Raw genomic sequence first — 16407 nt, forward strand, 5'->3', positions numbered from 1 at the left:
TTACAACATAAAAATTGAATTGTATTATTAAACTTATAAGGCTTCAAAAAAACCCACGATCAAATAAAATTACAGTTCATACGATGTACAGGGAAATTTTCTCACCCATATCATTTTAGCCCCGTTCGCCCTTAGTGTCAACGGACGTATTTAAAACTAGACAAATCCCAATGTCTTAGATTATCTCTCTGTAAATAACTGTGTCTGGGCGAATTCAAGAGGAGGCAAAACTGTTTGTAAGTGTAGAAGGTAAAAAACAAGGTACGAAAATAACTATATATGCAAGTATGCTTTAAGAGCTGTATTATTATTGGTTCTAACAGGGTGTCTTACATGTATTTTGTTCATACAAAAAATAATCAATACGTTATTACTTCTGGTAGTATTACTATTCCTCATCTTGTGTTACATTTTATCACAAGACTAGAATTATTTATGTTTAAAGGGAAGCAAATCTTTGAACTTTAGAATACTAAAACTGAAATAAAACAAAAACAAAACACAATTAATACTTTTTTAATGATATATTAATATTTAACAGTTTGAAGGTGCGTGCATTTGATAGGCAGAATGTACATTTATCAAGCAAACAAAGCGTGCTAATTTTTATGGATGCATATGATTTAAGAGGTAAAATAAATCTAATCCAAAATACAATGTATTTAATTGGAGTAAATTTCGTCAAGTAGTCGAAATCTGATAATATTCCATCTCATAGTCATCAATGCAGTTGCTGTAATAAAAATATTTACCATTATATATCGTTTGTAATAAAACTAGCATAACAAAACTTAAAACAGGAAACGAGGTAACATCGCCACATACATACATATAAATACCTTCGATGCATAGCTTTATCATCTAGTCCATCTTCTGGGTGAATTTATCAGTGGAAGGTCTTAGAGTACTTGGGTAACTGTCGCTCACTCTTGAATTTATCCTCCTGATCAGATTCACCATATATTCCCTAGAGAGGATATATCATTTGTGTAGGTATTTTTCATGTAACATTTTTATTACTATTCCATCGATATTACTGTTAAGCAAAGTTATCTTTTGTGTACATGTTACTTACTTCATAGCATCCTTATAACCCTTATTGTTTTCCTTTGCTTGCAATTGGTTCTCGATCAATTCTAATGCTTTGGTGGCTACTGTAGCAAACTTTTGCTGTCATTGAGAGAAAATAACTTTTACTTGTTGAAGAAAGAAAAAAAAATCATTATTGTCAACTTTATAATAAAAAAGAACTCATTATTAAAGCGCTGTTAACAAAATTACCATTAGAACTTTAACTTCGGGTTTGATGTCTTTCAGTCTTAATTTGATCAGGATCCCGAATGAATGAGAAGCTGAGAACCAGGGTAGAAAATCTGTTTCCTTTTCCATGTAATTTAACAAGTCCATAACAACCGACATATTCAAGGGTTTGGTTCTGTAACATTGCATCTACAGTTTATTATTTTAAAGTTTGTTATATACTTTTATACATATGCATTATATACATTTAAATTTTTTTGCATACCTTGCAAAAATACTAACGGCATCGTTCAGCAAATGTGCTCTATCTCCCGGTGAAAAAATCTAAAAATAGATACATATTCAAAACAAAGGTAGGGTATGAGTAGCAGAATAATCGTAATATATTTGGTTGTCAAGTAATTGTAAGTTGAATATTAGGTTTTTTTTAATTTCTGATGTTTGTACAATTGTTATGATATTTTTCATTTTACTACAGTTATTGCCGAGATCAAAGAGATGCCGCGGACATTATTCTCCAATGTACCACAAACGTCAGCAGTAAATTATCAGATCAGAAATACATATTTGTCTCACACTGACCATGAAAGTACAACTTGAAACCGTAAAAAGTTTTAAAACTATATCAATTCCACGTGTTAGTTCCAGACAAAACGATGTGTATTGCCTCAAATGTTTATTTTTAAGAAATCAATGCGGCGGTTCCTAGCACCTCCCTAACACATTTTCACTGCGTGTTTTTACATAAAATATATAACGTGTAGTAGTATGAATCGTATTTAATTACCTTAAAATATTAGGAATATGATTCAAAGATATTTTATAAATACGTAAACAGTATTGAAAATCCAAAGAAAAATTCTGTCTTCTGCATGTGATTCCTTTGATCGATACAAACGTAAACATTACTAACAAAACCATTGGGGTTACACGGAACATCCGTCAAAATGACCTAGATCTTCTCTATAGGAGAAACGATCTGTAGAAATATTGGGCTGTTAGTAAAATAGAAATAAAGTTCTTGTTATCGTGAATGTTGCAGGATAACCTCCTCGGTCTCGAAATGTTGTTTGAAATATAATACCGCCTCGGCTTTCTAAACAACATTTCTCGACCTCGGAGGTTATTCTGCAACATTCACGAAAACTCGTACTTTATTTCTCAAATATTAAGAAAGAAAAAAATGGTTGAAGTGGTGCTGATAGTGGCCATTGCTGTTTTTCATGCTGTTGTGATAACGGAATGATAATATTGCGTTCATAATGATAATGATACTGATATTAAACATACTGTGATGTTAATTGTGTTAGGATTTATGATTTTATCTTTTGAATGATATATTTTACTAATTTCAGGTTTTATTTTATCAGAAATTAAAATACTTTTTAAGTAAACTTATATGTCTAGTGAAATCCCTATAGAGGGTTAAATGGAATTTGGTGAAAAGTTAAGAACTGATAGTAAAGACCATCCATATGTATCCCAATAATCTATTTTATGCTGCATTCAAAGAGAAGACCTCTAGTTGCTCTCAACGAAATCGCGCGTCAGGTTGTGATACTAATGTTGATCAAGTTGTGATTGATATGCCACTGTTTCAAGCTTTGCCGAGAGTGGTACTACGATGGTTGTAATGGTCCTGGTGATTATTAAAATGAAGATATAGTATAAATTTGAAGGTAATGACAATGGTGGTTTAATGCAGCTGCTGTTGATTATGGTTTAATTAGTGTTTGTTTATAATTGGTTGTAATTTTATGGCAGTGGAGTTGATGTTACATGTAAAGTAGTGTGCATTCCTCTGATGCTTGTTGTAAAACAGATCCTTATAGTTTCCCTTGTGAGTGTGATGGTGTTGTGTGTTGTAACGAAGCTCTGATGGGAATGGATATTATGATAATTGTATATCTTTAGTATATGTGATTGAAATTTGTCGTGGCTTTTGGAATTTTTGTTTACCTCATGATTTGTCATAAGCTGATCGGTAATTGCTTTCCAAGATTCAGGGTCATAGTTCACCCTGTAATATCCATCATCTCTATAGTTACCTTTTACGAGTTTGAAATGACCACTTATTTTGATAGTTGCTGCGAAAAAAAAATCAAATAATAAAGTCATGATTATAAAGTTTGCAATGCATGTACATCTGCGTACAACACTTTATTTTATTGAGTACATGTATAGTACATTAACATCTGCTCATTGAACCCATAGATCACAACGACATCTTTATTTCAAGTCTCTACATATATGTAGAGGTTTAATACTAGTACTAGACATGAACTATTCAAGCATTTTTCATATTACCTGTTTCTTCACGCAACAAAAACATTTTTCTTGAAAAATGCCCATGTTGGTCCAATATTCCGTATTGAAAGGGAATTGTCCATCTATAAAAAAAAAACCCGCAAATTAAATCAAGTATATTGATATCACCATTAAGGCTTAAACAACTGAAGTGAATGTCATGGGCTAGTGTGGTAATGTACATAGGTGTGGTACGACTGGTCGTGTTGTTCTTCAAGATAAATGGTTCTTGGGATATCCGGATCTCAGACTGATTTCGACGGACAGTCACAAGAGGATATGCCCTCTCCCCCATCCAAATACTCATGACAGCTTTCAGGTCTATGCCATCATCAGAAGACTAGAAAATTCAATATGAATAGAATATTATTTGAAAGTCCTTAGTCGCCATATCTGCTAAAATATTTATCATTTAATGTAATTTGTATCCAAAACTTACGTTTGATAAAGCTTGCCATAAATCATCGCTGACCACATTGCTATATTTGTTCTGGTTTAAGTAGGTTTTTATTCCGTTCATAAAGGCTTTTTCGCCAAGCAAGCCTCTGACCATGCGCACGATTGAAGCTCCCTATAAATAAAGTAGTAAACTTTAGAACCAACAAATATATCATGTTAATGAATTGGGTTTAATGTGTCAATTTATATTTGAATATTTCCTACTTTAGCATAAGTGACGCCGTTAAATATACTAAAATCGGGAACAGCAACTGGTTGATTTAATGCTCGAGAATTCGTGAAGTCTTCGCTCATCATTGAGTTAATTTTCTCAGTAAAAAAGTTTTCCTGAAATATAAAAAAACATACTAGTAATGATCAAAAGATGATTGGTATAATAAAAATCATCCGTTATCAATAAAAAAAAAGATGAAATAAATTCAATCTGATTAACATAAGACTAGTTAAACCGCTTCTGTACGAATTAGGTGTGCTGAATGTCATTTTTATGTCATTAAAAAAAAATGAAATTAATTGAATATACCATGCTCCATTCGTTATCAAAGGCTTGAAGTCCTAAATATTGCATGAAGGAAGCGACTCCCTCATTCAACCATAGATCATCCCACCACTGCATAGTTACTATGTTTCCAAACCACTGAAATAAACTTCAAATCACTTATTCATGAACTATTTTTAATTCTTCTTAACCAAAGGCTTTTTATCTTAATTGAAAAACTTACAGTTATACAATAGAATACGACTCAAATATCATCAGATCAACAAACTGCCAGAATCAGAAACAACATTACAATTCGAAACTGCTGTCTATAAATAATAACCCCACAGTAAATGGACTTGGTCTTTTGGATGTAAAAGAGCGAAAAGTTTGCTTAAACATAGTGCCACGACGATGACTCAAAGCAGCAGTGAAATGACCACTGTATCTATAAGTTTTACTGTGATATAATTTCATTAACAAATTGTTACTGATTAAGACTATAATTACTCCCACATGTATGCTTTTGATAGTTTTCTGTGTCATTCTGAATATATTCAATTTTCAGCTAAGAAATAAATAGCAAAGATCAAAGGCTCAGCTAGATTCATTTGATTGGTCACAATTTTTAAATGTAAATATAAATCTGTTAATAAACATTTCAACATTATGCCGAAAAGTGTGTGCTAAAATTGAATTGCTGGCAAAACCGAGTTGAAACGTTTTATGCATGATTCAAAAAAATGAAAATAAGACAAATTAAATGTTGTTAATGCAATGAACTATATTTCATATGTGAAATCAAATAAAAGTGAGCTTATATTTTATATGAATAATTATTCTACATGATTTTCCATAACACGACATTGATCCATCCATTTATTGTATCTTTAAAAAGTGGTTATATATTCAACCTGATGAGCAATTTCGTGGGCTATGACTGACGCCGCTCTATACTTCCTTCCGTATCCCGAGTTTATAGGTATAACTAGATATGGCTTTCTATAGGTTATCAACCCCCAGTTTTCCATTGCGGCCGCTATGTGGTAAGGAACAGCAATCATGTCTATCAAAATCAATTATCCAATCATCAATCAATCATTAAAGCTATACACGCGATGAAAAAATCGATTTTTTTCGCATTAAAGAACGATCCCACGAATGGAGAAAAGTGTTAAGTGGTATAAAATAATACGTTCCACAAAGTTTTACAAAATAAATAATTGAAATAACAAAGAAATTAAGCGTAATTTGCAATTAGGAATTCGACACATTCTCATGAATATTGATGAAGGAAGTGCGTAAAGATCTTCATTGCGCATGTCCGCGGGAAATAAAGATGGAAGAAGAGGTAGGTTGTTCAGTTGTTATGATTGCTTTATGAATCGAAATTACATATCTCTCTTTTTAATGCACATGTTAAAAAGTTATAGGTTTTAAATTTTATCATTGGTTATAAGTGCAAAACGTCTGTCGTTTACAATAACCCTACTATAGCTCTTGAATGTGTATGTACGATCTATATATAGGGGAAATATGGGGCACCTTAAAGGGAATACATAAAACTTCGTCGCTTGTTCTGTCTCGTTCACACTCAGTATAACGAATCAATATATGCTATACAAAAATTAATAATTTTACCCTTCTTTTAGTAAGCATATATTTGATCAGCAAAATATCTATTTTTTTGTATTTCACAGCCGTTCAAAACAGTAAACAGCTGGTAAAGCATATATTGTATGGAATTTATAATAAGTGAATTACTGAGTAATCCATGAATTTATATTATGCACTCTTCTTATAATTTTAAAAAGTCACAGTTCGTATGAGTCTGAGAGATATTATTTCTTTTTTTGTGTTGGAACTACACATGCATACTAATGTTATAAACTTCTACACTCGTTTTGTTTACTTTTTACACACACATTAAGCATACATATACACCAGTATACATCCCTGGTTTGTTGGATACTCTAGGCTTATTGATCATATATATAACAAATTATTTGAAAACCACCATTATTGTTGGTATTCACAGCTTTCATACTCAGTTCTTAAACTTTGTAGGCAAGTTCTAGTGGAAGTCCAGTAAGAAGAAGTTTAAGACCAAGAAAGGAACAGAAATGGGACAGCGACTCCAGCTCAACTTCGAGCCCAGTGCGACGTGGAACGGGAAGAGGCAGGGGAAGAGGGAGAGGAAGACCATCCGGAAGAGGAACAAGAGGTGGTCACTCAGGCACGAGAGGACTCCATAGAGGAGATTTAGCAGCGCAGGCTCTTCAGGAGAGACAAAGGAATTTTCAAGTACGTATAATTTGTGGTAGCAATGAATGTGCGAAGGTAGATATGGGTGTTTTTTTTTTATACATTATTTATATTATCAAATTGTTTAGTTTCACTACCGTTTATATTACAGGCATTCATTGAAGAGATGACAGATGAGGAAAGAAAGGAATTGCTCCTTAAAGCTGGTGAGAAACACCCAAGTCTGTTTATGCAGATTATTGATGGTCACCACGCCCCACATGGAGGATTCCATCCTCAGCCCACTGACCAGACGCCAAGTTGGTGTAGCTGCTTAAGGTGTAGAGACATGCCTACACAGGCTGAGAGGATTTGTTGTGGGAGACCCCCAAACCAGTGCCAATCTCAGTTGCCTGTAAGTTTATGTACATTTATTTATATTTTAATATATACCAATTTTCTGTTTCAAATAAGGTGGGAATTGCAGATCATAGGGCACAAGATACTCATTTAATATTTATATAAATATTTTTACAGGATTTCAATCTTCTTGTTATGGATGAACTGGTCCTCCAAATTGCCCAGATGTATAGGCAAGATGTGCTTGCTTTGCCACAGGATGAAGATTACAACAAGGGCAAGCGTCATGCTGCATACCGTCAATTCATCCTGTGGCATCATGGACGCCTTGGTGTAGGTGTGAGGCGAATCATACCAAGCTGCTGTGTATGGACCATTAGAGACAAATATCCAGACCAATATGGACAATATGTTGGATTTATTCCATCTCGACTGGGGTGAAGTGACGGATGCTCCTTAAGAAATTATCTACATATCACATTGTCTATGAGTAAATCAAACAAAATTCATTTGATTTGTTACTTTCTTTTTATGATTTTAGTAACTCTCTTGACATTCTTAACCATAACAACTATGAATTACAAATTAATGTCAATATATATCATAATTACAAATAATAGTACAGACAATTTCCAAAGTGAACAAGATACCTGTAAATCAATGCCCACTGGTGATATAACAGTTCTGGTAAGAATAATTCAAAATAAGCAGTCAACAGTTAAATTGACATGGAATTGATATTGCATTTGTGTAAAAATGAGTTCCATTATATGACAGACCTAAACAGAGTGTGTGTTAAAATATTCAATTTGAGAGAATTCTTTCAAAAAATTTACTAGTATGAAATTTAAGTTATCTTTTAACAGGAAATTAATGCCCGATTTATACAAAAATGAAATACCCATCATATGGCATATCACCTAAATAAAGAGTGTTAAATTTTTCAAGCATCTGCAATTACTAGTTGCTGAGGAAAATATGACAGAAATTTTTTGTGGACAGACTGACATACAAATAAGGAAGAAACGGTATAACCCCCCCCCCCATTTTGAATCAATAGTTAGTTTTCAAATCTTGATTTCTTTTCCTCAGCCAGTTGAATTGAAGGCGGTGGTATGATAGGGGCAATCGTCTTGGAAATTCTTCTTGGGTCATCTTCTTCTAATTCAAGTCGTCCATGAAATCCCTCTCTGTCTGCAACTCGTTTTTCAAGGACCTTTTGTAAAAGAATGGACACATGACCATACTTCTTTCTTTCCTTCACTGGGTACACCGACCATCGCCCAGACTTCTTATTGTACGTCCTCTGCAGTCTACAATTGGATGAATATACATTAATATAGAAAACTCCTATGTACCAATACAAGTACATATATTGTGCATGCATGTATGAGTGAACATACCTGATTGTCCCATCTCTATTCATTATTGGCTCCCTGTTCACATTTTCATTAAAATCCAAAGCAGCCAAAATACTCCTTGCTCTGTACACTGGTGGGGTATAAGCATACCTCTTGGAGGAGTACATTAGCATGTGGTTATGGTAGCTCTCCAGCTCAGCTGTACTTCTATATAAAAAAATACAAGTATATATGAACTCAGTTCTACAGTATTACATGTACATAACATGTGTTTATCATGTCTTGTGAACTTCATAATTTGAAATGATATACACATAAAATGCTTTTCTATTGTACCTGAAATTAAGATAGTATGGGATATTGTGAAGAAATCGTTTGTCAAGGACAATTTTTCTGAGTGCCTCGTGGGGTGGGCTGCCTTTCTTCATCCACTCTTTGTCCCGCATTGTATCCTCACTGATGGGATCGTGTCTGCAGGAGCTTGGTCCAGCATCGCTGTATGGCAAAAACCATTCATGTTTCCCAACAACATGGTGGAGAACACCTGCCCATATTCCCTTTAAAATTAGAAAAAAAACACCAATTACAATATATTGTACAAAGAAATATAATATTACATGAGGTTAGATACATAATGATAAGTAAAAATATATGAAGTGCACAACCCTTACCACGAACTCATCCAAGTCATTTGCAATTTTACATGTATACCAGAACTGGTTTACAATGTCCTTGGACCACTTTTGAAGCTCTCTGCAGTTTTTACCTTGCCCAGCCTGTGAAGTAAAACAAAATATTGATATTTCAAAAGAGTAAAAAGTAACTGTATGCACTTTGACAAAACTTCAAAATTAGGAATATAGAGACTCACTGCAATCAGCTTTTTGCCAAGGTTCTTCGCAGCATGCCATATATCATGACTATGTTTAACTTCTTTGTAGTCTTTTTCTGTAAGAAAATAAAGATTTTTCTTTAAACTAAAATGAACTTTATAATGTATTTACTTTGAGCAAATCTTATTCATATTGTACATTCATAAAATATACAAATAGGCCAGACACACATGATTTACAATAGATGAAATTGCTTTGTAATAAATGAAGAAATAGACTGTAGTACTCCTTAAAGTGGAACTTACTCATCATGGCACCTATCTGGAGGTGGGCATCTGTCACAACTTCTTTTACTTGTAACCCTCTCTCGCGGACATCTTGCATTCCTCTAATGAAGCCTAATTTCTCCAGGTTTGCACTTTTTCGCTCAGTTTCTCTTTTGTCCATTGTTTTGACAGATATGATTTTCTTGCTGTCATTCTCCATGAAAGTGTAAGTGCAATACTGAGCACAGTGTCCTGGACTATCCATCCTGCCATCTCCTGTAAAATATTTGCAATTAATTAGATTTTCTTGCACTATGGAAATTACATGTATTTAACAGTGCATTGACCCACAAACATTGTCACAACAAAAATGTATATAAATACATGTACCAAGAAGTACAAGATCTTTGTCTGCCATCTCTGCTGTCATTTCTCCCTGCTTTTCCTCCCAAAGGTCATCAACAGCAGGCACCAAATATTTCCTCTGAAGCTTGGTGAAGGAGGACTGACTTGGAAAGCCCATATGAAGAAATCTGGCAAATAATTCAATTTTGTTGAAATTATTTCCAGAAAATAAAATGGCAGAGGAAATAAGCAGGTCTCCACCATGTAACCCTCGGTTAAAGACTGGCTGGGAGCACCATGTTTCCGCTACATGAGAGTTTGGACATATCTGAAACAATGAAAAATAAATAAACTTTGATTTTCAACAATATTGTGTATACTTTTGAATTTAGCTTTCCATTCAACAAAAATCTTACCCATTTTAAATACACTGCAGAGCCTATATTCTTTATCCCAATGTCAAGAACTCCACCACATCCCTTGACCTTGCACAATGGGTCTACCTTCTTCATAGCTAGGGCTTTCAGTTGCTGCAGATATACGAGGGCAGTATGACTGTCTAAAAGCTGGTCAAAATCATCAGGACATAGAACTCTGCATATTAACGGACCAATTTCTGCTTCTTCCTTGTCAACCTCCTCTTCGTCATCATCTTCTCTTGGGAACACTGCCTCTTCACATGGACAGTCCTCAATGCCTGTAACATCTCGTGGTCTATAAATAGAAGTAATTTTTTTAATGTTTGTGAAAGTAGTACTTCTATATCTGGTAATCAATTATATAAACAAAACAATCTGCATGCATGTTTCAAAATATTGTATTTTTACAATTCAATTATTACCCAATTGATATGTTGAAACTCGGGTAGTATGTTTCATCATCACTTCCTTCCAAGGCATCAGATTCCTCCGTAATGTCGATACTTAATCTAAAATACAATATTCAATCCATATTAGATAAAACATACTTGTAAAATTATATGAAATTAAATACAACTGCATGAGAAAGAACTAATCGCGCTTTTGATAAATGCTATCTAATGTTAATTGATGACAATGTGATTCTGACCTTGCTCAGATCCGGGGCATGATAAAAAAATCTTTACACCTAACATGATTTTTAATATTTCTTTTTTATAAAAGTAAAATAAAAAATTTGACTTCTACTCACTCTGATGGGTTCAGGAATGATGAGGCATACTTAAATGTTCCTTTGCTTTTTTTACTGTAAAAAATAAATAAATGATTTTTTATGTTTATACAAATCAAAATTTCTTTATTTAGAAAACTATTTCAATTGAAGTAAGTACATGTACTTCATATGTACGTGATAAGCAATCTTTTTAAATACAAAATTAATCATGATACTTGGATTGAAATGATCATTCAATAATTATGTAAATTACATGCATTACTAATTGCAATATTTAACACATATATTATTTCATTTCGCACTTCTTACTTAAAAAAAAATAAATTTGGTTTTAATTACAATTCTAATTAAGTTCAAACCTGCTTGATGGACCTGGTTCAAGTTCCTCAACACCTGAAACCCCTCTGCAAAAAAAAAAAATAGACCAACATAATTTAACATATCCTTCTCCGTGCCATGGAGGCCCATAGGGCTCGTGCTTATCTCCGTTTTCCGTTATGCAAATGGGATGAGAGTCATTTAGAAAATGATTTATAAATCTAAAATGTGAAATTATGACCTTTTGATAATAAATAACTTGAGGAATTATAATTTTTAAATTTGAATGCATCCAAATGAATTTTGGTTATATAAAACATGAAAAAATAAATAATTAGGATAATTAATGTACTAAATATTTCAATCTGTCTTAACATACGTATCAGAGGCTGCATTTCCTGATTCTGCTGCAGAAATATCAGACATGATTGGCTGCATGAACTGTTCTTTAAAAAGCCTTGATGTACCTGCCTGGCAATGCATAGGGGTTGAAGAGGCTACATGTTTAACTGTCGGCTGGCTTTGATCATACCTAGTAAAGATTCAACTGCAACCATATAATAATTATGGCTCTTGGTAGAGAAATTTTAACATTAACTGCTACAAAACATTTATCTGTAATTAGTACATAAACATCACCCTGCAAATATGCTATAAGATGAGAAATCATGCACGTCTGTTCATGTGTTCTATTACTTTGTAAACTATCATATAAAACATGCTTTTCTTTGATGATTTGTATTTTCATATACCTAGACTTGTTCACACGTCATTCTATTCTTATCACTTTTATAAATTCTATGAAACGTATTACGATTTGAAAGATAAATGAAATAGCAATAAAATTTTCCCTTATGGGGCCTCACGATCTGTATAACATTGATTTTACGATAGATAAACGTGTAATACCACTATTGATTGCTGCTTGAAAACTCATTTCGACTTAAACATTCATTTTTTTACACTAATTTTTCTATTACCATAGTTATAAAGATTCAATCTTCGCAGAGAAACAAACTAAACTTAGTTACAAACCTATCAAGCAGAAACCCCGCCAATTCAAAGTTGAATGTAAACTTCAGCTGGTCCTTTAATCTGTTCCATCGCTCAGAATGTTCCCCTATATAAATCTTCTCTCTGCTTCTTTCTCTTTCCGACTTCCTTTTACGCTCTTTTCTTTCAGATAAGGTCAATTGAGTACCAAATGGTCTACCTCGCTTTCTTGACGCCATATTTGTTTACTAGCCTAAATTTGGCAATCGGTATCACGTGATAGATTAATATTCAAAAAGAGGCATTACTTTCCTGGCAGGAAAATAAATAATCAAAATTATATTTCTTTTTACCGCGATCGATTTCAGCGTTGTAATTTACAGCATTTGTGTAACTTTTATTACTAAACAAAAATATATTTTTTCACCATACTTTAAAATTGACGCAAATTATCGCGTGTATAGCTTTAATAATAATTATATACTGTAATTTATAAGGGTTTAAAAGATTAATTTCATTAAAAGATTTTACACGACCATTTTTTTTCCATCAGTAATTTAAAAGAAAGAGATTTCCGAAATTTTTATTGGTGAGAAATGCATGTAGTCCCGAGTTTTTTTTTTCGATTTTTTAAAAATATTTTCTTCCATTGACAAACAATTTTAGACTTTATTGGGACTGAGAAAAACGTAAAAAACATTTTTTTTACCGCTACTCGAAAAGCCCCCTCATCCTTTCCCCAACAAACATAAGCGGCCCATAGTCTTCATTGCTAACAGGAAGACCAGTTCCTTGTACCATTCTATATAAGTTTTTAAAACATTTTTCCGATACTTTTCTTATTTCTATGTTATACATGTATTATGATCCCCTCTTGGGGCGTGATCAGTTTTAGTCCGGGGGTCATAATTTTAACAACATGAATCTACACTATTTGATGATGCTTGCATAGTAATATCACAAATTGTGCCAATTTAGTTTTGAGAAGATTTTTAAACTTTTCCCTGTATCTATTTCAAATTTTGAACTCCTCTTTTGGCCCAAGTATTTGCCCGATGGGCACAATTTTAACAATTAAAAATCTACATTATTAAATTTAAACTTTGAACCCATCTTGGGGCCCCAGTATTTGCCAGGGGTCACAATTTTAACAATTTAGAATCTACATTTTATATACAAGCGGAATGATCAGACAATCCACTCACCTTCGGTTCAGGTGAGCTAATAAAAAGATTACCAAGATTTGGTAGTGGGTACGATACTTCAAACAGAGTGTTAAAGTAGTCTAGAATGATCCCACCAGCATCCAGAGAGAAATCCACAGTTTCCAACAGACTCGTACGGTCGTAGTAAACTGTCATCTAGATGGTGAGGGAAAAATAAAGTAAGAGAGCTAAATGATTAAGTTCCATTTTTAGACTGTATTGATCTCCTTTAGCAGAAAATATCAATATAATAATATAGGAAAATACAAAAATAAAATGATAAAATGTACTCATATTTTCTTTTCTAACTTATTGCTAAACAAATGATATCTTTAAAATTTAAGTCGATTTGTTGACAATCCAACCTCCCTAAGGTTCATAGATACTCTGATCAAAGAGATAACTTTCTCAAAAATGCTCTTGTGGATTATGTAACACTCTGGAGATTTTTTAGAGAGCTGATTTAAGAAGGTAAAAAGTTATGTTTGAGAATATGAGAACCCCATGGGGCATTAAGATAAATCATTTTAATATATCATTTTTATATCAGAAAGTATAATGCTTTCTGAAACTTTATTTTGTGTACATGTATTCAGATTAGAATGTCTTCAAGATTGACTTCAATTCCCGTTAAATTCTAATTCGTAATTTATTGGTAAATAAAATAAGTTTCGCATATTTCAAATTCAATACCTTGTCTTCGCTAATACATGTACATGTAATAAATTTACTTACATTCACTCCAGATTTCGTTAGCTTGGACTTCCCTTTATATTCACCAACTGCAAATGCTACCAAGTAAGTGCTCATTTTGACACTTTGTTGAAAAGTGTCCAGCACAAGATTATTTTTCCTTGGTATGGAATGTACCCGGGGCATGTTGAAGAGAGAGATATGTTTTTTCTCCCTGACAATTGACATAGAAAAATTGGCCTTCAGAGCGGGCTCGTCAAAGCAAGGAAACGCTTTTCGGGCACTTGCAGGTTCAAACTGGGTGGAAGCTAGGTATCTAAGAATCGTGCAATCAGTGAGTATAAAACATATCAGAACACTTTAAGATGGGCACTTGTTCAATATTTCAATATAAAAAAACATACCTTGAACTTTTGTTTGATGTAAAGAACTCTGATAAATAAAACCCGTCTCCATTAATGCCCAGTATCCCATCGAATACGATGGTGATTAGAATTTCGGCATCTTTCGGAATGGCGTCTTCCATTATAAGAAAAAGTTGATCAGTATCGTTTTTCATCTGCATACGAACTTCTTTTTGCTCATTGGAAGGGATTGTCGTCAATGTTGTCTGAGAAATTACTAAATCTTTAGAATGAAGTACAACGAAGTTAGTTGTTTCTCGAATTACGCATTTGATTTCCACCTTTCCCGAGAACCTGGCTTCTGTAAGATTGGGATGGAGAAATATATCGTACTCCAATGGAATAACTGATTGTGGAAGTCGAGTGTTATTCCAAAGAAATCCCTCTGACGCTTCTTGGTTCAAAGAGGACAGAAATTCGGAAGATACATTTCGTTTCGACAACAAGCCAAAAATTGGTTCTAATCCACAGTAGTAACAAATAAACATAAGTAAAATGAATTTTGCCATGACTGTCTTTGAGGAGGATCAAAATCAAATTATCTTAATATATAGTGGAGATAGGACTCTTATATTATACTTTACGTAATGGTGATAATAATTTTTCATCATTTAGGACATTTACTGTTATTCTTATTTTCATTTTAAAATTAATGTTAAATTTCGAGCATTTTGGTGGAAATTGGACCTACTTATACGAAATTATAATATGTTTATACAGTTTTTTGAAATAGAGTTCCCAAGCAATAATTTTTTCATTGTCAAACTCTGAGTCATGGTAATGCCATGGTTGTTTGTAATATGAACTATAGAAATATGTTTAACGATATTGTGCTGTGTATTAGTATGATTTCACCGAGCATTATAGTTCATTAATAGATTTATCATAAAATAGACAAAAATCTTATCCATATATAATATCTTAGTTTTAGGAATTGAAAACACTGCAAGCAACACGGTTTATTGTTCTACAATGCGCATATTTGCATGTATGATCATATATTTACTTTAGTGTCTTCATTTGTCAGTGATAACACTTGTTACCAAAGTAAGGTATAATTAAGCTCATCAATGACGTAAATCATAAATCATTGGGGCGCAAGTGGGGGTTTTCATAATTATACGAAATAGAATAATGTACGTACCAATGTCAATCAATAATTCAATATTTAATTATGTAAATACAAGTAAATGTTAATATACGGAATCATTGATTTCATTGAGTATTCTGAGATGCTAATCAAAGTCGGTGCGTGATTAAAACTATTGGAAAAACTGTTATCAAAACTATGTAAAAGGCCTCGGGCTTTATTGGATATGATCATTCCTTAAGGTCATACATAGTATGGGACTCTTCCATGTTGTGACGTTTATCGAAATAAACAATGAAACCAAGTGTAATTATATAAGTAGTTTCTTTCCCACTATTGTCACCTAACAGCGTTGCGCAGTAGGTTAGAGGGCTGTTAAAGAAAGTATTTTAATTATCATGTACTTGAATCCTTATTTATATCGATAGATGACCCATACCACCTTAAACCTCAGTACATTCACAGAGGTATAGTAATCTGCATGCTGGTAATAGCAAAAATGAACATGTAGTATTAAAATAATAATATATTGGAGAGGAAACAACACACTAATTTAATTACAGCAGTTGTTTAAATAACTGGTTGTCCCGAAAATTTGAAAATATCAATTCTTCACGTTGTTATCTAATTTAAGTAATT

At 33.0% G+C, this 16407-nt stretch overlaps 2 protein-coding genes across 3 annotated transcripts; both read right to left on the reverse strand.

Annotated features, from left to right (window-relative positions):
* Positions 1–500: 500 nt before the first annotated feature.
* Positions 501–15312, reverse strand: LOC128177645 (leucyl-cystinyl aminopeptidase-like). 2 transcript variants are annotated; one of them, XM_052844442.1, is made up of 15 exons: positions 14679–15312; positions 14317–14590; positions 13614–13737; positions 5419–5570; positions 4550–4663; positions 4231–4353; positions 4007–4138; positions 3750–3907; positions 3568–3650; positions 3220–3347; positions 1526–1584; positions 1282–1435; positions 1076–1170; positions 840–967; positions 501–733 (listed from the first exon to the last, which is right to left on the reverse strand). In XM_052844442.1, the coding sequence occupies exons 1-14, from the start codon at positions 15185–15187 to the stop codon at positions 862–864; spliced, it is 2211 nt and encodes a 736-aa protein (XP_052700402.1). In that variant the 5' UTR covers positions 15188–15312; the 3' UTR covers positions 501–733; positions 840–861. The 2 variants fall into 2 exon arrangements, with proteins under 2 accessions (XP_052700402.1, XP_052700403.1); XM_052844443.1 differs by having other exon boundaries at positions 830–967.
* LOC128177647 (uncharacterized) lies at positions 7548–12752 on the reverse strand. The gene is made up of 13 exons (XM_052844446.1): positions 12419–12752; positions 11763–11915; positions 11425–11469; positions 11084–11137; positions 10755–10841; positions 10330–10627; positions 9959–10241; positions 9608–9844; positions 9341–9417; positions 9141–9245; positions 8806–9026; positions 8512–8676; positions 7548–8421 (listed from the first exon to the last, which is right to left on the reverse strand). The coding sequence occupies exons 1-13, from the start codon at positions 12613–12615 to the stop codon at positions 8169–8171; spliced, it is 2175 nt and encodes a 724-aa protein (XP_052700406.1). The 5' UTR covers positions 12616–12752; the 3' UTR covers positions 7548–8168.
* Positions 15313–16407: the final 1095 nt, after the last annotated feature.

The sequence above is a fragment of the Crassostrea angulata genome, chromosome 3 (genome assembly GCF_025612915.1).
Source record: "Crassostrea angulata isolate pt1a10 chromosome 3, ASM2561291v2, whole genome shotgun sequence".
NCBI classification, from domain to species: Eukaryota; Metazoa; Mollusca; class Bivalvia; order Ostreida; family Ostreidae; genus Magallana; species Magallana angulata.